Here is a 25,695-nt window from a genome sequence, read left to right on the forward strand (position 1 = left end):
CAGCCATCAGATGGTAACAATTTTGTTGCTGCAAACCTAGGATGGATTGTGATGGGACTTAGAGTGAAAGTCTCTTATGTTGTTTCACACATTTGTTTTTTCAATGTGATGTCTTCATAGGCAATCGTCTGCCTTCAGTAGAGTGTCTGAATATATCCCAAATCGGCAGTTTTTGCAGATGCTAGTATCTGTCACTTTGGTGTCAAAGCATAGGTAGCATAGTACCTCTAAATTCAATTAGCAAGTTATGAATCATCACAGAATTCCTGGCGCACATTACTCTATTCATCTGATCTACACTTTTTCTCTCTGTCTTCTCTCCCAAAATGAGATTTGGTTGCAGGATCCTCTTTCATTTCAGGTTCGTGCATTCCTCTACATCATGTTAGTCCTGGAAACCCACATGACATCACCTTGTTTTGTGTGACATACACACTAGTGGTGGTATTTTTGCCAAATGTAGAATGTACTCAGAGTCCATGGATTCTAGATCTAGAACAGAACTTGAGCCTTTTAATGTTTGACTTAAGTGTTGCACTATAACTGGAGGCAGAGTAATACAAAACCGTGAAGGTGAGGACACAGGGAGCTTGAATCTACAGCAGATAAAGGAGTCAGTGATGGGATACAAGGAAGGGAGTAATGTTAGTAGTCTGGTTTTAGATTAGTTAGATGAGGGAGATGTTCCAGTCCACTCCATTCCAATACACCTCTACCTCGATATAACGCTGTCCTCGGGAGCCAAAAAATCTTACCGCGTTATAGGTGAAACCACGTTATATCGAACTTGCTTTAATCCACCAGAGTGCACAGCCCCACCCACCCGGAGCACTGTTTTACCGCGTTATATCCAAATTCGTGTTATATCGGTTTGCGTTATATGGGGTAGAGGTGTACCACAAAACCCAGATGCATAACATACAAAACACAATCTACAGGAGAAAAAATGGAAAGAGCTTATGTTTTATTGGTGTAGAGCATGGCTTTTGGACTATGCACAGAGAAATCTGTACTGTATATTCACAAGAAAGTGAACATTTTGAGGAGTATTACTTAGAGCAGCGATACAAAGAAATAAGCATGCTAGCCCATATTATTATGTTTTTCTAAAAATTCATTGTCAGTTCTGTGAAAGAACCTACCCAGAGGAAAACCTGAGCTGATTCTCTTTGTCTTCACAGATTAAAGTTGAAAAATACCTTACCCCACAGCAGAGAGCAAAAGCAGAGATGATGGCTAAGATTGAAATGGAAAGACGTCTTGCTGCTCTGGTACTTTTGTTGAAGCAGTATTTTACTTGCTAAATATTCCATTATCTTCCATTTTGTTTAATAATGTTAATTTTGTATCGGTACATTCCACTCACTTAGCATTAGGGAATTATTGCAATTAGAGTTAAATAGATTACAGTCCAGTTCCTTCACCATCCTTTACAATCAGAACTAAATAGAGACCATAGAATCATAAAATATCAGGGTTGGAAGGGACCTCAGGAGGTATCTAGTCCAACCCCCTGCTCAAAGCAGGACCAGTCCCCAATTAAATCAGCTCTTATGGAGGAAGGAAGGGTTTAAGTTAGGGGTGCTATTTAAAAAAAATATTTAGTGTTGGTGAAAGGAGTCAGCTTGACAGATTTTAAGACTGGATAATGTTCTAAAAGATATGCTCTAGCTCAATCAAAAGTTATGGGCTTGATGCAGAAATTTTGGGGTGAGGCTTTTTGGCCTGCGTTTTGCAGGATTCAGACTAGATGATCACAATAGTCCCCTCTGGCTTTAAAAAGGATGTATCTGCGCCAGCCTTGAAGAAATATCTGGCCACAGAATAGGTATAACATAGGCGGTGATAACGGAACTTCCCTCACACTAACCTGCCAACACCTTGACCACCTAATCAGAGTAAGTAGGTCATGCCTGTGCACCCATTGATAAAACAGTTCCTAACCTTTCTGTAACTCTTGTTCTTCGAGATGTATTGCTCATGTCCATTCCACATTAGGTGTGTGCACACCGCGTGCATAGTTGCCGGAGTGGTATCTGTCGGGCTGGCTCTAATACCCTCTAGTGCTGTGCGCTCATGCGCCAGTATAAGGGGCCCAGCCAGCCCCACACCTTCTCAGTTCCTCCTTGCCAGCTAACTCCAACTGAGGGGAAGGAGGATGGGTCGTGGAATGGACATGAGCAACACATCTCAAAGAGAAATGATGGAAAGGTCAGTAGCCGTTTTTTCTTCTTCGAGTGCTTGCTCATGTCCATTCCTTGTTAAGTGACTCCCAAGTGGTACCCAAGGAGGTAGGTTCAGAGTTCATGGACATGTGGTTTGCAACACTGCCCTACCAAATCTAGCATCATCTGTAGCCTGCTGGGTGATGGCATGGTGGGAGGAGAAGGTATGTACTGATGACCAGGTTGCTACCCTGAAAATGTCCTAGATTAGGACCTAGGCCAGAAACTCCGCTGATGAAGCCTGAGCTCTCGTCAAATGAGCAGTCAAGATGGCAGGTGATGAGACATCCACCTCCTCAGAGCATGTGAAAATGCAGGAAGTGATCCAGGATGAAATTCTCTGGGCTGAAACTAATAGGCCTTTCATCCTGTCTGCTACTGCCACAAAATGCTGCGTGGATTTACGGAATGGCATGGTCCTTTCTATGTAGAAGGCCAGATGTGAAGATGCTCCTCCTCCACATTCTTATGCAGTTCTGGGAAGAAAACTGGCAGAAAAATAGCCTGATTACTATGAAATTGCAAAACCACCTTCGGGAGGAATGCGGAGTGGGGGCAAATTTGTACCTTGTCCTTAAAGAACACCGTATACAGGGGTTCGGATGTAAGGGCTCTGAGACCCTCCTGGCTGAGGTAATCGCTACCAGGAAGCCGGCCTCCCATGATTGATATGACAAAAGGCATGATGGCAGCAACTCAAAGGGAGGGCCCATGAGCCTTGACAGGACCAGGTTTAGGTCCCACCGGGGAATGAGTTCATGAATTTGAGGGTAAAGTCTCTCTGAGCCCTTGAGGAAGCGTATGGACATTTCATGCATTTCATGAAAAGACTGACCTACCATCCACCAGAGGGTGGAAGGTGGAAATGGCTGCTAGGTGTACCTTAATCGACGAAGTGTCTAGGCCCTGTTGTTTCAGATGAAGCAGATACTCCAGCATGGACTGGAGAGGTGACCTAGCGGGTGAGAGGCCTCGTTAGGATGACCACATGGAAAAACGCTTCCACTTGGCAATATAAGTCATTCTAGTATAGGGGTCGGCAACCTACAGCACGTGTGCCAATTTTTCATGGCACAGGCTGAGCCACTCAGCCCGCCCCGCTCTGGAGTTTCCGCTGCCGGCTCCTGCCAGCTGGGTCCCCGCAGGTCCAACTCAGCACCCTCTGCCGGCCTGGGGGGAAGGAACCCCAGGCTGGCAGCGGGCTGAGACCTCAGCTGGCAGGAGCTGGGGGCAGAAACCCCAGAGTGGCGGCGGGCTGAGCCAGTCGCTGCTTTGGGGTTCTGGCTGCTGGCCCCTCGCCAGCAGGGGTCTCTACCGCGCAGCTCCACTCACCTTGCTTCAGGTTGGAGGCTCTCTTGCAGACAGGCTCCAGGCCTCCAGCCCTGCTCAGGCCTACCAGCCACCTACTCCACTCACCTCAGCTGCCAATCTTGGTTTCCAGCCCTTGCTCATCCTGCTTTCAGGCCTGGAGTCCCAGCAGGCCACCCTGGGCTCTGCTCCTGGCCTTGGATCAGTCCTCTTCAGCCTCCCCGCTGTGGCCCATTGTCCCCAGCCTGGGACAGTGAGGGTTGCACACCAGGCAAGAGGGAATGCAGCTCAGCACCCCCATCTTAAAATTGCTTATCTTAGACCACGCTACGTTTGACCTTGTGCCTGCCTTCTATTGCCATTTTTTTTCCCACTGAGAGTTGAAGGGAACATTTGACAAAATGGCAGCTCCTAAGAAAGCGAAGCTAGATGTCCGATCATTTCAGCCTGCTTGGACAGACGCATTTGGATTTATTGAAAAGAAGGACCATGCTATTTGTGCTTTCTGTTATGAAAGTGTTGTTTGTCGCACATCAAGTGTTCGACGACATTTTGAAATGAAGCACGAGAAAATCTTTCTTGACAAAGCAGACAAGACTGAATCAATCAAAAAGGCAGTAGCAGCCTATGAGAAGCAAAGCAGAGTTTTTAAAAGCTTAAGTGTAAGTAAAAATCAAGCTACAGAAGGAAGTTACAAGATTGCACAGTGAATTGCAAAAAACGGAAAGCATTTACAGATGGGGAATATATAAAAGAAGTTTTTCTCAGCAGTTCGGAGATTTTGTTCAATGATTTGCCAAATAAAGATACAATCATATCTAGAATAAAAGAACTGCCTGTCTTTGCCAGGACAGTTGAGAGACACATAAGGGAAATGGCAGAAAACATTAAGGAAAAGCAGACGACTGCATTGAAAGACACAGCAGTGTTTAGTGTTGCAGTTGATGAGAGCGTGGATATAAACGACGTTCCACGTTTGGCAATTGTTGCAAGATATTGTGCTTCTGATGAAATCCAAGAGGAACTTTGTTGCCTAAAACCCCTGCATGGCACAACAAAGGGGGGAAGATATACTGGAAAGTTTTGTAAACCATTTTGAAGAACGAAGAGTTGACATCAGAAAAATATTTTGTGTGACAACAGATGGTGCTCCTGCCATGGTTGGAAAACAGAAGGGATTTGTAAAGTTACTTGAAGATCAAATTGGCCATCCGACAGTCAACTTTCACTGTATCTTCCATCAAGAAAACCTGTGTGCAAAAATTTCTAATTCAGAGCTTAATAATGTGATGAATACAGTGGTGCGAATTGTGAATTTCCTTGTTGCTCGATCTGCTTTGACTCACAGACAATTTCAAGCACTGCTAGAAGAGATGGACAGTGCTTATAATGACATCCCACTTCACAGCAACATTCGGTGGCTAAGTCGTTGCAAGGTTTTGGTGCGCTTTGTAAACTGTTTTGAGGCAATCAAGGCCTTTTTGTCGGAAAAAGAACAAAACTACCCTGAATTGGATGATGACGAATGGCTGTGTAAGCTCATGTTTCTAACTGATATTACTGCTCACCTAAACAAACTCAACCTTTGTCTCCAGGGTGCAGGGCAAACAGTTCTGGATCTTTATGAAGCCTGGAAAGCATTTGTTGTGAAACTAGCAGTTTTTTCCAGGGATATTCAAACTTCTACTTTCCGCTACTTCCAACACATAAAAGAGCTATCGACACGTTGCACTGTCAGTGTCAATGAGATTGGAAAGTACATGCAAGAACTGGAATCAGAATTTTCTGACATATTTCAAGATTTCCAGCGATTTGGCCCAATGCTTTCTTTTCTAATTAAACCTGAAAAGTTCAACGAAAGCGACTTGGATTTGTCTGTATTTCAGTGGATGGGTGTTGAAGATTTTGAAATGCAACTTATTCAGCTAAAAAGCTCAGAATTGTGGACATCAAAGTTCGTGGATCTGCGGAGCGCACTTGAAGCTACCGAGAGAGATCATGGGGCCTCTATTCTGACCTGCTGGACGTCGGTGCCAGTGAAATTTAACTGTTTGAAGAAAATTGCATTTGCAATGCTTTCAGCATTTGGATCCACATACCTGTGTGAACAGGTATTTTCACACATGAAATCTGTCCTCTGTCCCTCTCGGACCCAGCTAACAACTGATCACTCAGAAGCCTGTGTGCAGCTTAAAGTATCCAAATACGTGCCAGACTTTGGAAAACTCAGCAAGGAGAAGCAAGGACAAGGATCACACTAAACTGGTAAGATCTGCATTTTAATTTAATTTTAAATAAAGCTTCTGAAACATTTTGAAAACCTTGTTTACTTTACATATAACAGTAGTTTGGTTATGTATTATAGACTTATAGAGAGACCTTCTAAAAAGCGTTAAAATGTATTACCGGCACGCGAAGCCTTAAATTAGAGTGTATAATGAAGACTCGGCACACCACTTCTGAAAGGTTGCCGACACCTGTTCTAATAGATGGTTTTCTACTACCTAGCAATACCTGGTGGACATGCTCCGACCAGCCAGCTCAACCATGGAGCTTCCACATGGTCAGGTGGAGGGCCTTGAGGTTCGGGTGGAGCAATCAGCCGTGATCTTGTGAGATCAGGTCTGGGAGGGGAGGGCATGGCAATGGGGTCACTACTGACATGTCCAATCGTGCTGAACCGGGGCTGGTGTGGCCATGCTGGGGCTATGAGAGTAACCTTTGCTCTGTCCTGCTTGACTTTGAGTAAGACTTTATGCATGAGAGGAATGGGAGGAAATTCACAGAACAGATGCTTTGTCCAAGGAGGCAGGAAGGCATCTGTGAGTGATCCTGGGCTGCACCCAGACAGAGAGCAAAACTGTTGTCTCTTTCTGTTTTGCTTGATTGTGAACATGTCTATGAGGGGAGTCCCTCACGAATGGAAGATGATCCTGGCTATATCAGGGCAAAGGAACCACTCGTGGTGAGAGGAGAAAGATCTGCTGAGGTGATTTTCCAGATTGTTCTGGGCTCCCAGAAGGTGAGACGCTTCAAGCTGGATTGAGTGCTTCACACAGAATTCTCACAAGCGAATAACCTCTTAACAGAGTGGGGAAGAGCGTGCACCTCCCTGCCTGGTGTTGTAAAACATGGCTGCTGTGTTGTCCATAAGAACTTGCACAATCTTGCCTGCAATCTGGGATAAAAACACCTGGCGTGCTAGGCAGACCACTCTGAGCTCTCTGACATTTATGTGCCAGGAGAGCTCCTCCTGGGACCACAGACCTTGAGTCCTGAGGTGCTCAAGGTGAACCCCTCAACCTAGCTCGGATGCATTCGAGATTCGGGATACTGAGTTTTGGAGACTGATGAAGGGAATGCCCAAGCCTACCGACCAGGGATCCCTTCACCAGTCGAGGGAGGCGAGGACTGGGGCAGGAACTGTAAGCACCAAGTCCAAATGGTGATGGATCAGCGAGTATATCGAGGACAGCCAAGCTAGAAGGGGTCTGAGGTGTGGTCTCGCGTGCTGCACCATGTATGTGCATGTGGCCATGTGACCTAAAAGCTTGAGGCAGAAATGAGCTGTCGTGACGGGGTGGGCCTTGACCTGCTATATCAGAGATGACATTGTCTGGAAGCGAGCCTCTGGGAGGAAGGGTCTGCCCCAGGTGGAATCGAGCACTGCACCAATAAACTCTATCCTCTGGATGGGAACAAGAGGTGACTTCTGCTCATTTATCAATAGCCCCAGGGCTCAAAAGGTAGCTTGGATCAGGCAGATGCTGGCTCTCACGTAGGCCTTGGACCAGCACTTGATCAGCCAGTCATCGAAGAAAGGGCAGATACGTACCCCTCACCTCTGAGGAAGCATCCACCACTGCCATGCATTTTGTGAAAACCTGAGGGGCTGCTGACAGGCCGAAGTGAAGGACGATGAATTAGTAGTGGGTCAGATTCACAATGAACCTGAGGAACCTTCTGTGGCCCTGAAAAATGAAGATGTGGAAATAGGCATCTTTCAAATCAAGGGAAGAGTACCAGTCCCCTGGATCCAGGGAGGGAATAATGGAGACCAGGGAGACCATGCGGAACTTCAGTTTCTTTAGATAATTGTTGAAGCAATGCAGGTCTAGGATGGGTCAGAGACCCCCTTTGGCCTTCAGGATTAGAAAATAATGAGAGAAAACCCTTTCCCTCTCAAGTTCTGAGGCACCTCCTCCATGACCCCTAGGAGGGCTTGCACCTCCTGGACTAGAAGTTGCTCATGAGGAGGGTCCCTGAAGAGGGACAGGGATGGTGGGAGGGTGGAAGAAAACTGAAGGGTGTAACCTTCCTCCACTATACTCAGCACCCAATGGTCCAAGATAATGAGGGACCATGCTGGGCTGAAGTAGGAGAGTCAGCGTGAAAACAAAGGGGAGGCAGGATCTGGTATGTGAAGTGACATAACGCCCTCGGGCGCCCCTTCAGAAGTTGTGCTTGGAGTCTCCTGGATATCTGTGAGGGCCCAGTAGAGAGGCTGAAGCGGATGGGGGCGGTTGCCTGTGTTTATAATCCCTGCTTCATTTCTTAAACAGTGTCCTGACATGGTGGCGGAGACGAGAAGCTGACTAGTTGCTGAGGTCTGAAGTGCTTCCTCAAAGGTGTTGGAGCACAAAGGCACAAAATCTTGAGGGTGGCCCTAGAGTCCTTCAGGCCGTGGAGCTTTGTGTCTGTCTGTTCAGAGAGCAGGGAAGTTACCTCAAACGGGAGGTGCTGAATGGACAGCTGAATGTCCGGTGGTAGATCCAAGGATTAGAGCCAAGAGCACCTTCGCATGACTATCGCCAATGCCATAGTTCTGCCAGCCATGTCAGCTGTGTTTAGGGCCACCTGGACGGGAGGGCTGGCTATAAGCCCTCTCTTCCTCCAGAAGACCGCAGAAGTCCTGTCTGGACTCCTGGGGCAATGAATCCTTGAATTTTGACAGGGAGTCCCAGACATTATAGTTGTACCTTCCTAGCAGTGTCTGCAGGTTGGAAATGCAGAGTTGTAACCCCCCAGTAGGATAAATCTTTCTACCAAACAGGTCCAGCTTCTTTGAATCCTTCGCCTTGGGGGCTGCACCCTGCAGCCGTTGCCTGTCTCTGTCGTTGGCTGCTACAACCACAAGGGATCCGTGAAGGGGAAGGGAATATATAGGTACCCATACCCTTTGGCAGCAACAAAGTACTTTTTCTCTGCTCTTTTTGAAGTGGGGGGCAGAGAGGGTGGGGTCTGCCATTGGTTTCTGACTGGACCCATAACAGTCTTGTTGAGGGGTAGGGCCACTGCGGCCAAGATGTCTCAGGCTCTGGAAGGGTTCTTTAAGTACCTCCACTTCCAGCCCTAGGTTCAGAGCCACCCTTTACAATAGCTCTTGGTGAGCTCTGAAGATGCCCTGAGGCGTCAAGCCGCTCAAACCCAACTGCTTCATTTGGGGAGAACGAGGCCTGCACTGGTGGGGGCCTTCCCCCTCTTCTTCTGCACTGACCACATCATGTAGTCCAAGTCCTGAATATTGGTACTGGGCTCGGTACCGAAGTCTGGGTCGGGTGCTGGTCAGTGTGACAGAGGAGCCCTTCTCTCAGACACCACTGAGTATGAGCATCTGAAAAGCAGACCCGGTACTGAGGGGAAAACCCCATGGATTCCAAAAAAGCCATTGAACCTGCATAGCTCACTGTCCACTGGGCCAAGCGCCAGGAGGGACGCCTTCACCAGGATCTGTTGGATGCCACTGAGGAAAAAAATCTCCAGGGACTGTGCACGCCTGACATGGAATGGAAATGAGCAAACAATCTAAGAAGAACATCCCTTCTGAGAAAACTAGGGTGCCCATTGTAGTGATAGTTGCTTGATAAATGGGCATCTGTCCACCAAAAAATCAGACTGAGATTGCTAGTGTATTTCACATAGGTCAGCATTTCATTCACTGGCGACATATCACAGATTCTCATTGGCACCGTAGAGGTGAAAGGCTTATGCCACCCAAGTACCCTGTTCTGTAGCATTTTCATTTCATTTTGTTATCTTTTCCAGAACAGTGCAAGACAACGTGCCCTTTATGACATGATGGGTGGGGTCCTAGAAGTCAAAAAGGAAGACATCTTGAAGATAGTGAGTTGTTTCTCTCATTTGATTTAAAGTAACAGTTGTTGTGATTAGAACTGAATAAAATTCACCATTTTTGAATTCTAACTGGAATTCCAAGTATTTTAAAAGGAGAGAAATGGTGAAAATTTGCTTTAAGCACCACTCCTGAGAAAATGTTTAGTCATAAGAATAGTGTTGAAAGGGAAACCTTTGATCTTTTTGTATAAATATGAATTTTCACTAGCAGTGCAAATATTTCTAAAGGAGTTAAGCAATGGAACAAGATAACCCAAGAGGTTGTGGAACTCTTATAATTGGAGCTATTCCAGGCAAGACTACACCTTGCTAACAGGGATGATTTAGGGACATTGAATCAGTCCTTCTACTGTACAGGAGAATGGATGGGAAGATCAATCCACTATCAGATCAGATGATTCTAGGAGACACAGATTAAGCAGTGACCATAGGAATTTAGTGTGTCGGCTTCATTTGCTTCAGAGGTGACGTGCTAGTGCTGTAGAGTGAGTAGCAAGTATAGATACCTGACTTGGTATTACTTCTTTAATGGCTATTTCCTAAACGGGTTTTGGCCTTGATCTTAGGAGAGGCTGCTTCGCTCTACCTTCTACAGCAAAGGAAGCCTGATGCAATGATAGAGGGAGAAAACATCTGCTGTCAAAGTAAAATGGTGCTGTAGAGTGAAAAGGTAAAAGAGACCCAAGTACTCTGTCCAAAGCTGATGTGTTTTCAGGAAATGAAAGTTCATCTTGGCTTAGGAGTTAATTAAGGGATTTGTAATGGAAAAATTGATCTTTTAGCAATAATAGTAGTACTGAGCTTGCCGTAAAATTTCACTTGTATTTTATTGTATCTGATGATTTTTTGAGAGAGAATGGAAGCAAAAATGGCCATGTTACTCACACCATAACCATTGGTGGCTGCTAGGAGGTGTAGTTAGTGCTCCGTCCCATGCAGATGCTGCAGGTTCAACACTGGTGTTACTCCAGGAAGTCAAGGAACATAAAATAGGGCCAAATCAGAGAAGCAGAGATATACAATCTTTGGGCCTAAGGGTTGAGTAGTTCTTCCAGCTGCTACTAAGATGAAGCTCAGAATAAACTTTGGGAGGTTTATTACTGGTGCTGTAGGTTCTTTTCCTAGGTGATCTTTAATGGAGAATTGATGTTGCTCATGAATTGTATGGCTGTTTTGATATCTTCAGGAGATTCCCCCACCTCCTTTTGTTTCTAAACCTGATGCCCTTTGGAATGAAGAAGAAAAGAAAGTATTCAAGGAATATGAGAAAAAAGTTAAGGAGCTGAATGAAGAAAGGGAAAAATACAGAAAGGTAAAATAAAATGAGACGGGGTGATTTTGTTCAAGGTCCTTAAACACAGTTTCTTATTTTTCTAGGGATTTATTGATATGACCTCTTGGTTTCTTAAGGGAGAAAAACCCAGATTTATTTTAATAAAAATGCCAATAAGTGTTAAAAATTAACAGAGTTACCTGTGGCATTGTAGAAGCCCCAACTTAAAGCAGAAAAGACGAGGTTTACCTGTGATAACTAGCACATTCCAAGTCTGATTAAACTGCTTTATTGCTTTCCATCACAAATGTACAAATATTTCCAGAAAGATGTTTGGAATTCCATTAACAGAGCTGCAGGGCATGTGGATATCAGGTGCACAGAATTTCACAATTTTTATTCTTCAAAGAGGAATTTGGGCAGCAGAACAGTCAGCTTTGCCACACCCTCATTCCAAATGTGTCATTTGTTGGGTCCTTTTGGCTGAAAGAGCCTTTCTTTTTCTACTATCTTATAACATTGTCTCTGATACTTTTTACTCAAATGCAACTTGTATGTGGTGGTGGAAATAAATGGCTTGATCCTATGAAGCGCTGCACACTCCAATACCCATCATGTCTGGTTTAAACAAATCTGGGCTCCTTCTGTCTGTAATACTATCAATAATGTAATGACTCCCCAGGATTTAGCTGAATTTGATGGTTTAAAATAGAACCTAGCTAATTCTAAAACAGCTTTCTCAGCTCAGTAGTGCTACCTGGAATAAAAACTAATCTTTGGGTTATATTTTCAAGTGCCTAAGTGATATAGGCTCCTGAGTCCCATTTTTAGGCTCCTCGGTTTCATTGTAAGTCAATGGTCAAAGGTATTTTACAGAATCTCTTTTTAAACAATGAAATAAAAAACCTATAGCCACACACTTTAAAGTTTTGATTTAAATGACTAGGTTTGGGTCTGATTCTCAGCTCCCACTAACTTCAGCAGGAGTAGAAGGAACTTGGCACCTCACAAGACGGTCCCTATATTGTCAGACCAGCATGACTAAAATTTGTTTTTTTGTAAACTTTGGATTTCCACCTGAACAGAAGATAGTCAAGCTGGCATTCATGGCTTCTGAAAGGGAATGGTCTAATGATGTACATAAATGAGCCATTGTCAGTTTTTATTGTCTGTTTTCTAGATATGTCATCACTATATTATATTATTTATTTATTTACTTTATTTATTTGTATTGTGGTAGAACCTAGGAGCACCAGTCACGGACCAGAGTGGCACTGTACAAACATAGAACACAAAGACGGTCCCTACCCAAGTGCTCACTAGCTGGGCATCTCTCCACCCCTCACACATTTGAAAGCATGCACGTTCTTTTAGCTTTAATACTCCTCCTTCCCTTTCCCCCCCAGACACTAGAAACTGAATTGAAGAAACTTCAAACCTCCATTCAGGAAACAACACAAAATTTTGATGACACCGTAAGCAAGCTCTTTGAGCGGAAAGTTAAATCAGAGATGGTCATATACCAGGTAAGGCAGAGATCTTGGATTTCTTATCTCCATCTCCAAGCCGCAAGAATGTTGATCTTTCTCCTTACAATCTTCCCACAGGAGGAACTCAAAATAAACAACCTCCTTTACTCTTTGCTGTTGGATGAAGAGCTGAGCACAAGAGAAGCTGGACTGAATCACTTCCTTGACAAGAAGCGGAAGGAGAAGGTGAGTCCAGTACTTGGACTGTAAGACTCCAACCATTGTCATATGGAACCTGCTCTTTACAAATAAAAATGTTGCCCAAGCTGTTACAAATAATTTCCCCCATGATTTACACAGCCCTTGATCTATTTTTTTTATAAGGGTGGCAGAAGACTCCTGTAATAAAGACACATCTTCTTGGGTATACACTTCTCCCAGCTTGTCTGGAATTACATGTGTAAATTTCCATACCCTGAGGAAAGCATGCCACTATCCGTCAAATACACAATTTTAGTATCCTGTGGCAGTCTATAATTTGTCTGGTAGCACTGATAATGCCTTTGCTACAAGAACCTTGCACAAAAGGATATCTAATGTTGCCGTCTTTCTTAAAGAAAAAAGTGGTAAATTTGGAGAAATTTGAATTAATTTCCTGAAACTGAAGTTGTCGGGGTTTGCCCACCACTGACGAGCCATGCATAAGCCAACATAGTGACTGGAGTTCAAAACAAACAGGTTTCTGCACTTATACACAAGTATATTCAGGACTACAAATGTTCTAGAATGAAAATTCTGACTGCTTTGTCCTGGATGCTCACCTATTAATCTGTTGTTGGACCAGTTCTACAGACGTGCAAACCTAGGGTCCTCTTGCACTAGTTGATCTCACCTGTCATGCTATTCAGGGAGAGAGGCAGACTCTCAGGTAGCTAGGGACCACTGTCAGCACATTACATTGCACCCTGAATTGCATAGTAAGCCATTGCCGTCTATAGAGCACTTGAATCATGTGCTTCTGATGACCAACCTCATTAAGCAGTTGGGTAGCTAAATTTTGCACCTGCTGACCCTTCTTTGTGGTCTTTATAGGTAGCCCCATATAGAAAGCCTCACAGGAATCCAGTTTAGAGCTCAGACAGGCACATGACATATTGAGTGCTGTCTGCAGTGTCTGCTTAGGAGCATGTTACACCAGAGGTGAATTTAACCCAATTGTTGTATCTTAAGCTGAGAAAAGACGTCTCTTCGGCATGTGTAATATGTTTGAATAGCATTCCAACAGCTGTGTTTACTTTCAGTTCCATTACTGAAATCCATCTGGTTTTGTTACAGCTCAGTACTGCAGAGGAGGTCCAGGTTGTACGAGCACAAGTTGATGCTTACAGAGAGACCTATGACAACTTAGCAGCTGAAGACAAAGTAAGAGTCCTAGTCATATGTTCAAGCAGATGCAATTGCAGAAAAAATAAAAAGAGGTTCAGAGCTACACCTCCTCCAGAATATACAGTATTTAGGCCCCAGTTCAGTAGAACACTTAAGCACGTGAGTAGTTCCATACGTCACTTTTTGTAGACACTTCTCTGTGTTTTAAAAAGCACAGCAGACATGGTAAATTGTCATCTCTGAGAGAGGCAATCTATGAAATAGCCCGACTCCACCTACCACCTTGTAGCATGCCTCATCATTAGTCTATAATTCTAGGATAGTGCATGGGGATGTTTTGCTGTGTTTTTTTCCTGCTAGATTCTGGAACGTGGCTTTAAAAAGGAATTTTCTGATGTCCCAGTGCATCACATTGATCATCTTTTCAAACTTTACAAACGCCGACCAAGGTAAAATTCCCCTTTGACTCAAACCATTTTCTACATGTTATTATTTTTTACCTTTATGATGGGAGTGGAGATTCTATTTTCTAAGCTCTGTGAAGTATTTTAGTTAGCAGTAGGCCATTGACTGCTAAACTGTTTTTAAAACTGCACCTCTGTAATGACGATGGTCATTAACCATTATTGATGATCAGCTATCATATGGATGACTGACAGACAATCTTCTCCTCTACCCACATTACATATGCTATTTAAAATATGATTATAATAATTAATAAATAACCACCCAAAACATGTCTTTTTATGTGTTTTAAATATTATTTCCTGGTTGCATGCTGCAAGAGATTAAGAGAGTGATGTGAAGTGTTTTTAGTGCTACAAGACCTTATTCTATGTAGCGAGGAAGAAGAAAGATAAAATATTTATTTTGCTATGTATGCCATGGTGGATGACACCAGAGCCCAGAAGATCAAGATGCACCTTGACACTGCTAACCCTTATGGAGATCGGCCAGGCTCAGCCAGAGCTTACAAAGAGGCACTTGCCCATTTAATGAAAGCCATAGATGAAATGGATGATCCTGAAAACATGCCTGAGGGATTAGACCTGCCTGTCTGGGAACGTTTCTGTTTGGCTAGACGAACAAAAGTGGAAGGCGAACAGCTGGTACGTCAAGTGATTTCCATCAGGTTTATTTTGCTGTTGATTTACTGTTTGGAATATACTCTTTGATGCTTTGGGATCTTAACCCAGTGCATCAAGTTCTGAGGACTAAGCAAGTGGCAGCACGGTGTAGGTGATCTGTGAGTCCCTAGCTCACTTCCAGAGTGTAGTAGTCATCACTCTTTAGCAAAGCTCCCTCTTCCAGCAGATACAGAGCAGTATGAATGGCTTCCGAGGAAGCCACATCCTGCTCTCCTCTAAAGAAAGTAAGTGGGAAGTAGGAGCTGTCTCAAAGGATCCCTTCTCATTCTTCTTCCCCATCCCCACCAAAACAAAAGCAAATCATCAAGGCATTTTATACCATTCTGCATCTGTAACTTACATGTACATCTGCTGCATTTGTCTATCCTGATGAACACTTCTTCCTTCCTAGAGCATCAAGAGCAAATCCTAATAACATGTTGATAGAAAGCCCTGTTACACTATTAATTGAGGTTAATGTCACCATTATGTAAACCTTAAATATCCAAAGATGTAGCTAAGATTCACTTTGCTTTGCTGAAGTGAGAAGGAAATGAGACCTTCCTTTCAAAGGAACAAAATATGCATCAGTAAAGGGTAAACTTTCAAAGAGCAGGTAAGGACTAAAACTGTGGACTTGCATGGACTTTAATGGGAGTCAGGAAGGTAGCTTGCTCCCTCATCCAGCTCTTAAAAATCTGTTCTTGTGAAGAATGAGCAAAAGTCTGTCTACCATTAAAGGTTTTCTTCTACATTTGCAAAGTTCAGTGTGTTCAAGTCGTTGTGATGTTGTTTGCTTAGGTGAAACGGAAAGCCCTGACGCTAGCGGAGATGCAGGCCTTTCTCCAGAAAAGGATGGATGATGATGAGAAGATAAGGATGGACATTGAAAAAATTTTAAATGAACTCAATATGTAATTTTGCTTATTATTCTTACATTCACATTCATCTACACTTTAGCACTCTGCTGACACAGAATTAAAAGGCTAGTGAGAAGTGTACAGTTCTGTACTGTATCACACTTTTCTCTAAGACTCATCTAAGAGACGTAGAGCCCAATTCTGAAAGAGCGTTGACTTCAATGAGAGTTTCAAACGTGTAATGCCGTATTTTTCTTATTCTATCAGCTACTACCACACCATCTGGTTCTCACCACCTTTTAGATGGGAGTGTTATTTGGGAACAAACTCCAAGAAGATAGTTTATACAAAAAGAAATGTACTTGACTAGGGTGGGGGAGGTTTCTGTGATTCCTTTACAATTATTGATAAAGTTTTTGTTTGTTCAGTAGGGGCTTTCTCCCTTTTAAATTCTGCTTGACCTGGCAGGGAAGACAAAACGCAGTTTGTATGGAAAGAAGCACTCACTGTAGGAACAAATAAGAGAAAACAGGGTGTGAGGGAGAAAACCCTTGCTGAAACATGCATTTGGTCATGAGCAAACACAAAGAATTATGAAAATTAGAGTGACCCTTTTTGGTTTTCAGATGATTTCCTAATCTTTCTGTTACCCTCTGATCATAGAGATGTAAAATACAAGCATTTTATCAATCACTAAAAACTGCTATTGCTTCTCTGCAATTTTAGGCTACGAGAGGAGAAGATGAGGTTTCAACTGGATTTGACTGTCCAATTTCTGCTTAAACAAGGACAGGTGGAATTGGAGAGTGCTGCTGAGCTAATACCAGATTATACTGACGCTATTCTCCTTCACAAGAGTGTTATTGAAGAACTGAATTGCACAATCCGGGTAATTTACATTTTCGGGAGGAAATTAAGGGCTTTAAATGAATGGATTTTCCTTTGGAGACAGCAGCTTTTATCTAGTTTGACATGGCTGTAATACATGATTTAATCTCTTTTAATGCACTACCATATACCATTGAGCTCAGTTGTCATCTTCGTTTTGGAAGGTCCTTGAAGCTATGATGAGTTCTGTAACATCTCTAATATAAAGGCTACTATCCTGAGCACTGATCAATGACATCCTGATCAGTGGAAAGGCAGCATCTTTAAGCACTATGTCCATTCTGTACATGGTGTATGTAGAGAATTAATATCCTATATACCACGCCTACATTCCCCAGTTGTGCAGTCATGTCAGGTAACTGAATGTTGGGTTACAGTGAAACTTCCAAAAATTCAGTGATTCTCCTTTAATATAAAGGTGAAATTGTGGGATCATACAGGGCACATTTTATTTTTCATACTCACCGTAAAGGTTATTTTCTTGCCATCCCAGCTGCATAAAAACTTGTTTTTAATTTCTACCGCATACAACCTTCAGTGGTAACTGCAAAATACCTGACACTGGGAGAAGTTCAAATATTGTAGAGGGAAGATGCTTAGGCCCATGTTTTTAAAGGTATTTAAGCATTGCTATGCTCACCGTTGCAATGCCTACCTGATTTAGGAGCCTCAATGTCATTTCCAAAAAGGATTTAGGCACTTAAGAGCTAAAATTCCATTGACAGTTGATGGGATTTAGGTGCCCAAATCACCTTTGAGACTGACAGGCTCCTAAATTAGTTAGGTGTATTGCAAGGCTGTGCTCAGCAATGCCTAATACCTTTAAAAACCTGGGCCGTAGCACCTATATAAGGTGGGAGAACAGACAGGTATTGACTGCAGTTTGTTTCACCCTCATCTGGGATACAAGGCTTAAGCAGTATCGTTAATTTAAAGTGTCACCAAAAGACAACAAGTGCCATAAAAAAGAACATAAGAATGGCCAAACTGGGTCAGACCAATGGTCCATCTAGCCCAGTATCCTCTCTTCTGACTTCTGGCCAAAGCCACATGCTTCAGAGGGAATGAGCAGAACAAGGCAATCATCAAGTGATCCGTCCCATCATCAACTCCCAGCTTCTGGCACTCGGAGGCTAGGGACACCCAGAGTATAGGGTTGCATCCCTGACCATCTTGGCTAATAGCCATTGATGGACCTATCCTCCAGGAACTTATCTAATTCTTTTTTTAACCCAGTTATGAGTTTTGGCCTCCACAACATCCCCTGGCAATGAGTTCCACAGGTTGACTGTGCATTGTGTGAAGAAGTACTTCCTTTTTTTTGTTTTAAACCTGCTGCCTATTAATTTCATTGGGGAACCCCAGTTCTTGTAGTATATGATGGACAAATATCACTTCCTTATTCATTTCGTCCACACCATTCATGATATTACAAACCTCGATCGTATCCCCCCTTATTCATCTCTTTTCCAAGCTGAAAAGTGCCAGACTTTTTAATCTCTCCTCATACGAAGCTGTTCTATACCCTTAGTCGTTGTTCCCCTTCTCTGTACCTTTTCTAATTCTAGTATGTTTTTGAGATGGAGCAACGAGAACTGCATGTAGTATTCAAGGTGTGGGCATACCAGGGATTTATATAGTAGCATTATGATATTTTCTGTCTTATCTATTCCTTTCCTGAGGGTTTCTAACATTGTTAGCTTTTTTGACATGAAGTCTGTCTGGACACCAGCCTCTGAAAAGAATTGCAGTGTGGCACATTAAAATTACTGAAATTAGAAATTGGGAGTCCTGTCCATCCTGTTACAGCAAAGAATTATTCCATAATCCATAAATTATGCTAAAATTAATCTCTTTTTCAGGCTCAAGGAGAAAAGAAAATTGCTAGCATGGTGGAAAGTAAAGACTTCTCTAAAGGGATATTTCAGCTGGAATGGGAACATAAAAAAATGAAGATGCTGATGGAAGATCTAAACCAGAGGGCTCGGGATATTCAAAATCTGCATGTTTCAAGAGATCGCCAGCTAGTAAGTAACTCTGAAATTGAGATTTTTATCTGGAGAAAAGCTGCTGTCCATGTTTGTAGCATTATTTGTATTCTTCAATTGTCCTACATCTACAGGGAAACCTAGCCCAAGCTAGAACAGCAATTTAACCTTAAGGACTAAATTTTGCTTTGACATTTGTGTAACTCTGAAGTCTTTGGAGTTGTACAGGTGTAACTAGGCTTGGGAAGATACAATTAAAATCATTAGTCAGTGAAAAATGTCAATTTCACCTGACACTCAGAAAGAGAACCCCCGCTCTCAAAAAAAATCCATCAATAACAGTCGGCAAGTGCAGACTCCCCTGGACCTCGCTCCCACAGGGTTCTGCGGTCACTGACCCCGTGGCCATGCAGGGAGCCCTCTGCAGCTGTGCTGTCACAGGCCCACTCAATTACTCAGCAGTGGAGTTAGGGTGACCAGATGTCCCGATTTTATAGGGACAGTCCCGATTTTTGGGTCTTTTTCTTATATAGGCTCCTATTACCTCCCAGTCCCTGTGCAGATTTTTCACACTTGCTGTCTGGTCACCCTAAGTGGAGTATGCAGGACTGTCCCCTGGACCTGGCTGGGGGTCTCTGCTCTGCTGGACCGGGACCACAGCCTCCCCTTCACTTGGGTGTCTTGGGCCCCTCAGCCATGCAGGGAGCCTCTTGCAGCACTGCTATCAGTGCTACCCTAACCCCCCCACTTACTTTCCTAAGAATATAAGAACGGCCATACTGGGTCAGACCAAAGGTCCATCTAGCCCAGTATCCTGTCTTCTGACAGTGGCCAATGCCAGGTGCCCCAGAGGGAATGAACAGAACAGGGAATCATCAAGTGATCCATCCCCCGTTGCTCATTCCCAGCTTCTCGCAGAGGCTAGGGACACCATCTTGGCTAATAGATATTGATAATCAAAATGCAAACAATATGCTACCTATTGGGTCTCCCAGAGAAATATTTTAATAAATTATCTAGAAAATACTGTGAAAGTAAAGTAACAATAAAATTCAGAACTATAAGGGGGTCACTTCATAAAGAAAAAGCATACCTTCTCAAAAGGTACCATCTGTTAGAACCATGCTTATGGGCTCTGTGGGACATCAGTCTCTGTCTAGCTAGATTAGGCAGAAACATTTTGCATTCTCCCCCATGAACGTGGCTTGGGGAGTATATCACATCTCATTAATACAATGTAAATGGATTTAGGCAGTCTGGTTCTGTCACTGGGAGAAGGGATGGTAAAAGTGTGCCTTTGCTATGTAGAGCATAACCTCCAGCGCCTTAGTCACCAAAACCATGGGACTTTCTTTTAAGATCTCTACTCTGTTGTTAGAAGCAGCTCTCAAAATCTGTAATCTCTTAAAATACTGAGTGTATTAGAGTTAATAATGCTAATAAATGAATACATGAATGCTTGAATAGAATGTTCTCAAGCAGCATCTAAGAAATGTTCATTTTATGGTTTCTAGAAATGCTTTGTGCTACGCAAGATTAAAACAAATGTTTTTTCTAAGTTTCATAGAGCTTGACTGCCAACCTAGGATCTTGAAATGGTTGAAAAACACTCAGATACCTAGTAGTCTGATTTCTCTTTTTATTCTGCAGTTCCTACGCATACTAAACTATGACAGCCACATCACCCAACAGGTTTCAGTAATGGAGCAGACGCTTGGTGTGATGGATAAGGTAAATCCTAAATGTGTTGTACCTATTGAGTTCCTGGGGGTGGGCAGGCACAAGCAGCTTTAATAAAGTCGCATATTTGCTTTATTCAACTGGAAATGGACAGCTGCACAAGAAGAATGTGAAGAACTATCAGAAAGTATTTAAAGATCTGGAGAAGCGTATCTGTTTAAAGGAACAAGCAAACTACAAACTCAGCCAGGAGCTGCAAGAAATACTTGTGTCTGTTTCAGAAAGGCGGCATATCTTTGAAGCAGCTGGTGAGTCACCTTCTGTAGCATGCTTTAGGTCACAAGTAAAAGCCATTCATAAAATACATCTCCAAAGCTGGTCAGTTCTTTCCATCAGCAGCACTATAGGGACAAAACACTGCCAGCAGCAGATTTTTGTTACGTTACATATACACAGATGGTATTGCCCTGCCTAAGAGAGCACTTTCAATATCCATCAGACACTAAGGATATGCCTAGACTTGAGATTTTTGCTCCTGTTGTAACTCAAGTTAATTAATGGTTGCTAGTATAACTTGGTGAAACTCCATTGAAGTCATAAAACTATTCCCATTTGCATCAGCAGAGACTTTGGTACAATGCCTTTGTCCTCTCTAAAAAATAAATTCATCCCTCCTCCTCTCACCATTTGTGCCTGAGCAAAACAGAAGTAGTAATACGTTGCAAGAGCAAAAATTGTCCCCAAGTGTGAGCTCTTTTGAAAGTTTAGCCTTGTCACTGAAATAAGATACACCCTGGGGCAGGGCCTACAACAATAGATATTTTCTCTGATATGAACTATTTCTGATATTTTGCTTTGCACAGACACACAGCTGGTTTCTGAAAAAGCCGCAAAGGAGCATTACCAGGATATTGTGCAGCGACGACAGCTAGTGGATCTTGCAAAAGAACAGGCCCAAGAGATTTCAGTTCTTCAGGCAGAAGTTGAAAGGCTGAGAATGAGAACATTTCCCGCCCTTTTTGAAATGGAATATTAGCAGAAGGGTACTTCCACCAACATAAACGCATACGAGTTCATCGTTGCTTATCTCCTTTGCTTACCGTAGATACATCTCTCTACAAAAGAATTGATTTCTTCATTTACTATTCTAAAATATTTTACTAGACTGAGTATGAAAGCTATTTTGTACAGTTTCTACCCAATTTTGGTGTGCCTGTTGTAAAACTGCAATTTATGATTTCATAGCTTATTGACAGACGCATGTTTATTACTATAGAAATAGCTATTTTGAACAACACAGTCACCTTGTGTATTCTGTGGTCTGCAATGCACGTTCCTATGATGCCGAAGAATGGAAGCAATTCAGAAAACGCTGAATTGTATTTACTTAGGAAAAAAATATGGGGCAAAATTGCCAAGTAGTATAACTAAAAATAGTTTTGTTAAAAATCAATTACTAGTATATGTGTTGAATGAAACCACAAATATACTGATTTAAAATAAAACAGTTCATCATCATTGCTTCATGATACCATGATGACAGGCAGCATCAGGTGCCCTTTACCTTACAATCATAGAATATCAGGGTTGGAAGGGACCTCAGATCATCTAGTTCAACCCCCTGCTCATTGATTATATTATAATTAAAAGAAAAACCCCACAACGCTCCTGCTTCATTTAACTCCCAAGTCTTGAGTTCAGGATCCCATATTTTACCTCATTAGTTGATGCCATCACACACAGGTCAACGTCAGTTTACATCACAGGAAAATGCTCTCAGCACTGTTTTTACGTGTTTTTTTCAATTGTGCTAATTGACATGATACACAATGCTGAACTTGGAAGGCTTGATAAGTGAAGTATGCACTGGTTTTCAAAACGGTTTTAAATTCTGGAAGATACAATTTAAGTCTATACCCACTGTTAATAATTTTGAATCCTAAAGAGTTGAACATCTTTTCATTTTTAAACCATTATTAGTTTCATCTTATTTCTGCTCTTAGATTTTTTTTAAAAATACAGTGAAGTGGAATAAAATCTAACAGTCCTTAGATTGAATAAGCCTTATTAGAACTACCCTACCGGACTCTTCTTAAACAGTTTCTATTATATGCCCTGCTAGTGGAGTCCAACTTCAGATGTGTTGGCATAAGATTTCTTCTGAGACCACTTCTCTCCCCAAAGAGATGGGAAGCGGATAAAGAAAAGAGGAACCTTTAATAAATTCTACCATGTGGTCTAAGATGGACCTGCACAGGAATTTCCTGCCATTACAGTTTCCCCCCACACCTGTTCTAAATTTTCTTCTTTCATCTTTCCTAGGAAATATGCCTCAAGTCGGAGCTCCATTCCAAGGTGACATCACTAACAGCATTAATACTTTTGTTTAGCAAATACTACAGTTGTTATCAAAACTTCTTGATTGCTGTTACTGCTTCCTTCTAGATTTGACTTCTGTTTATTGCTTTATCATTTTAACTATGATTTATAATTACTCTAATTACCCCTCCATGGTTCTTCCCAGATTTCTTACCTCGTACCAAGTCCTCATCAGGAGGGAGGGTTGAATTCCAATCTAGCAGAACCGAAGAGCCCTAGGAGGGCAGCTACTCCCTTCTGGATGCCCCATCTTCTTACCCGAGCCACTGTATCAGCCCCTTCTTCATTTTAGTAACCACACAGATTATCAAATGATTTAATAATAAACACTTCTTATATAAATTCCTACTTAGCAGTAAAATTCACCCTCTACCTTCCACCCAAGAGGGCTTTGCTGCAGAATTTGGGTCTCGTGCCACCTGATAGACAGGAGCGTGGTAATCTGGAACAGCAAAACGAAAATATACTACTTCTAAACTCAGATTTTTCCTGATTTCCCTACAGGTACATCAGAAGTGTCTTAGAGTTGAGGAAGGGAGTATAAATTGTCATATGTACAATAAAACAAAGTTACACCAGATTAGGAATCTGTACATGTACAATGAATTGGTGCACTCTGGAGGCGTGTGGGGCAGTTGGGGTTCTTATAAATTTACATTAGATCAGGCCTGCACAACATGCGGCCCGCGGGGGCTCACTGTGCGGCCCGCGAGCAAGTGGCGGGGGGAGCTGCCGGCTTCACCCCTTGCCCGGGGGGCTGAGCCGACCTCACAGCCCCGCCCGCACGTACCGCGCTCCGGCCGCTGAGAAGCACGGCTGCCAGGTTTGCCCCCTGCCGCGGGGAGGGGACGGGGCCAACCTCACAGCCCCGCGCGTGCACACCGCGCTCTGACCAGCTGGCCGGCAAGAAGCACGGCTGCTGGGTTCGCCCCCTGCCGGGGGGAGGGAAAAGGGGAGAGGGAAGGGAAGGCCAACCTCACAGTCCCGTGCGTGCGCGCAGCGCTCCGGCTGGCCAGTCAGAAGCGCAGCTGCCAGGTTCGCCCCCTGCCAGGGTTGTGGGGGGGAAGAGCAGCAACCTCACAGCCCCGGCCGGTGAGAAGCGCGGCTGCTGGCTTTGTCCCCTGCCTGGTGGGGGGCAACTCCACAGCCCCGCATGCGCGTGCTGCGTGCCGACCGCCCAGACGCCGGGGGCCCCTGCGCTCCAACCGCCCGAATGGCCAGAAGCGCGCACATGCGTGCATGTGTCTCCATCTCCCGCTCCCCCCACCAGGCGTACAGCGGGTGCGTCACTTCCGGGGCCTGCTGAGGCGGGAAGCGCTGGGCACAAGGCAGAGCCAGTAAGCGAGCGAAGGGAGGGGCGCCCGGCCTGGGCTCGAGCCGCAGCTGGGGGGGACTGGGCCGAGACCCCCCAAACCCCCTCTTCGGTTGGGGGTAGGGTGGCTACTGCGCTGGTTGCTCCCAGGGCGGCCTCCGTAGTGATGAGGTGGGGTTTGAACTGTCTGTGGGCAGCCGGAAAAGGCCGGGGGGGGGGGGGGGGGGGGCAGACAGAGAGAGAGAGGGTGTGTGTGGGGGGGGGGGGTGGTGTCAGCTTTAGGCCGATTCAACCGAGTCCCCTGAATCAGGCCCCATGCCCAAGCCCCGGTACGGCATGCCGGGGTGGCCCGACTTCCCCAGGGGGCTTTAAAGGGCCTGGGGCTCCAGCTGCCTCTACTGCACCCCCTGCCCTGCCCACAGCCAGCCAGTCCCACATATGCCCCAGCCCCACACCTCCTGCCCTGTCTCCAGCAAACCCCTGCCACACACCCCTGCCTGAAGCCAGCCAGTCCCGCACTCCTGTCTCCAGCTCAGTCAACCCCTGCCGCACCCCCCTGCGGCCCTGCCTGAAGCCAGCCAGCCCACCCCATACCCCCGTCTCCAGCCAGCCCCGCATCCCTTGCCCTACCTCCAGCCAGCCCCTGCCCTGCCTCCAGCCAGCCCCATGTCCACTGATGCCCTGCAGTTCCCAGGGCAGGAACCCTGCACATCTGCTTCAATGAGGGGGGCAGGGAGCAGCTGGGACTCACACATGTGCACACCACTAGGGTGACCAGACAGCAAGTGTAAAAAACCAGAACAGGGGTGGGGGGGTAATAGGAGCCTATATAAGAAAAAGACCCAAAAATTGGGACTGTCCCTATAAAATCGGGACATCTGGTCACCCTAGGACACCCCCAGGGAGTGGCGGGGACCCACACATGTGAAATGGAGCTCATTAATAACCGATCAACAGCATATATGACGCAATGTACATAATATATAATTTTATTATTTATATAGTTATGGAAAGTAAATAATACATGGAAGAAAGGAAAGGCTTTTTTACATGTTTTTTTTTCTTCTAGTATCAGAGGGGTAGCCGTGTTAGTCTGAATCTGTAAAAAGCAACAGAGGGTCCTGTGGCACCTTAGAGACTAACTGAAGTATAGGGAGCATAAGCTTTCGTGGGTAAGAACCTCACTTCTTCAGATGCAAGAGTGATGTCGCTCATGGTGACCTGCTTAGAATTAGGGGAATGTTACTATTGGGACTGCTTGCCTGTTCCTTTACAGAACTGTCACCGGCTGTTTACAGCCACGCGGTGGAGGCGGGAGAGGGGCAGCATACAGGGATCTTTCCCGGGAACAGCGGTGAGGGGGTGGGACAGGGGCAGAGTTCATGCTTGCCGGATTGGCGGCAGCAGGAACTGGCCAACGATAGGAGCATTGCTTTCAACCTGAAAGGAGGGCACTGCTATAATTTAAGCTTTAAGCAGCCAAAAGTCTACGGCTACCATGTCAGCCTGCTACCCGAATTCCGCTGTCCTGCCCCGCTTGTGTGATCTGCACTGCAAGAGCCCAGGCACTGAATGCGAAGGCTGAAAATTCGACCTGAGTGCGCATGTGATAGGTGCTGTGCACGGTCTTGTTCACAGAGAAAGACTATGTTCATTGTTCACAAA

At 44.4% G+C, this 25,695-nt stretch overlaps 1 protein-coding gene across 1 annotated transcript in view; it reads left to right on the top strand.

Moving 5' to 3' along the window:
• CFAP43 (cilia and flagella associated protein 43) overlaps positions 1-22,749 on the top strand; it is a 92,947-nt gene extending 70,198 nt beyond the window's left edge. The window contains exons 26-39 of the mRNA XM_034776918.1: positions 1,182-1,271; positions 9,579-9,656; positions 10,855-10,980; positions 12,348-12,467; positions 12,549-12,656; positions 13,746-13,832; positions 14,157-14,245; positions 14,698-14,905; positions 15,725-15,837; positions 16,510-16,672; positions 18,534-18,698; positions 20,310-20,390; positions 20,494-20,647; positions 21,203-22,749. Coding sequence (XP_034632809.1) covers positions 1,182-1,271; positions 9,579-9,656; positions 10,855-10,980; positions 12,348-12,467; positions 12,549-12,656; positions 13,746-13,832; positions 14,157-14,245; positions 14,698-14,905; positions 15,725-15,837; positions 16,510-16,672; positions 18,534-18,698; positions 20,310-20,390; positions 20,494-20,647; positions 21,203-21,375 — 1,755 coding nt within the window. The 3' untranslated portion in view covers positions 21,376-22,749. The remainder of the gene's footprint in view (positions 1-1,181; positions 1,272-9,578; positions 9,657-10,854; positions 10,981-12,347; positions 12,468-12,548; positions 12,657-13,745; positions 13,833-14,156; positions 14,246-14,697; positions 14,906-15,724; positions 15,838-16,509; positions 16,673-18,533; positions 18,699-20,309; positions 20,391-20,493; positions 20,648-21,202) is intronic.
• The last annotated feature ends 2,946 nt before the right edge of the window (positions 22,750-25,695 follow it).

The sequence above is a fragment of the Trachemys scripta genome, chromosome 7, assembly GCF_013100865.1.
Source record: "Trachemys scripta elegans isolate TJP31775 chromosome 7, CAS_Tse_1.0, whole genome shotgun sequence".
Taxonomy (NCBI): domain Eukaryota; kingdom Metazoa; phylum Chordata; order Testudines; family Emydidae; genus Trachemys; species Trachemys scripta.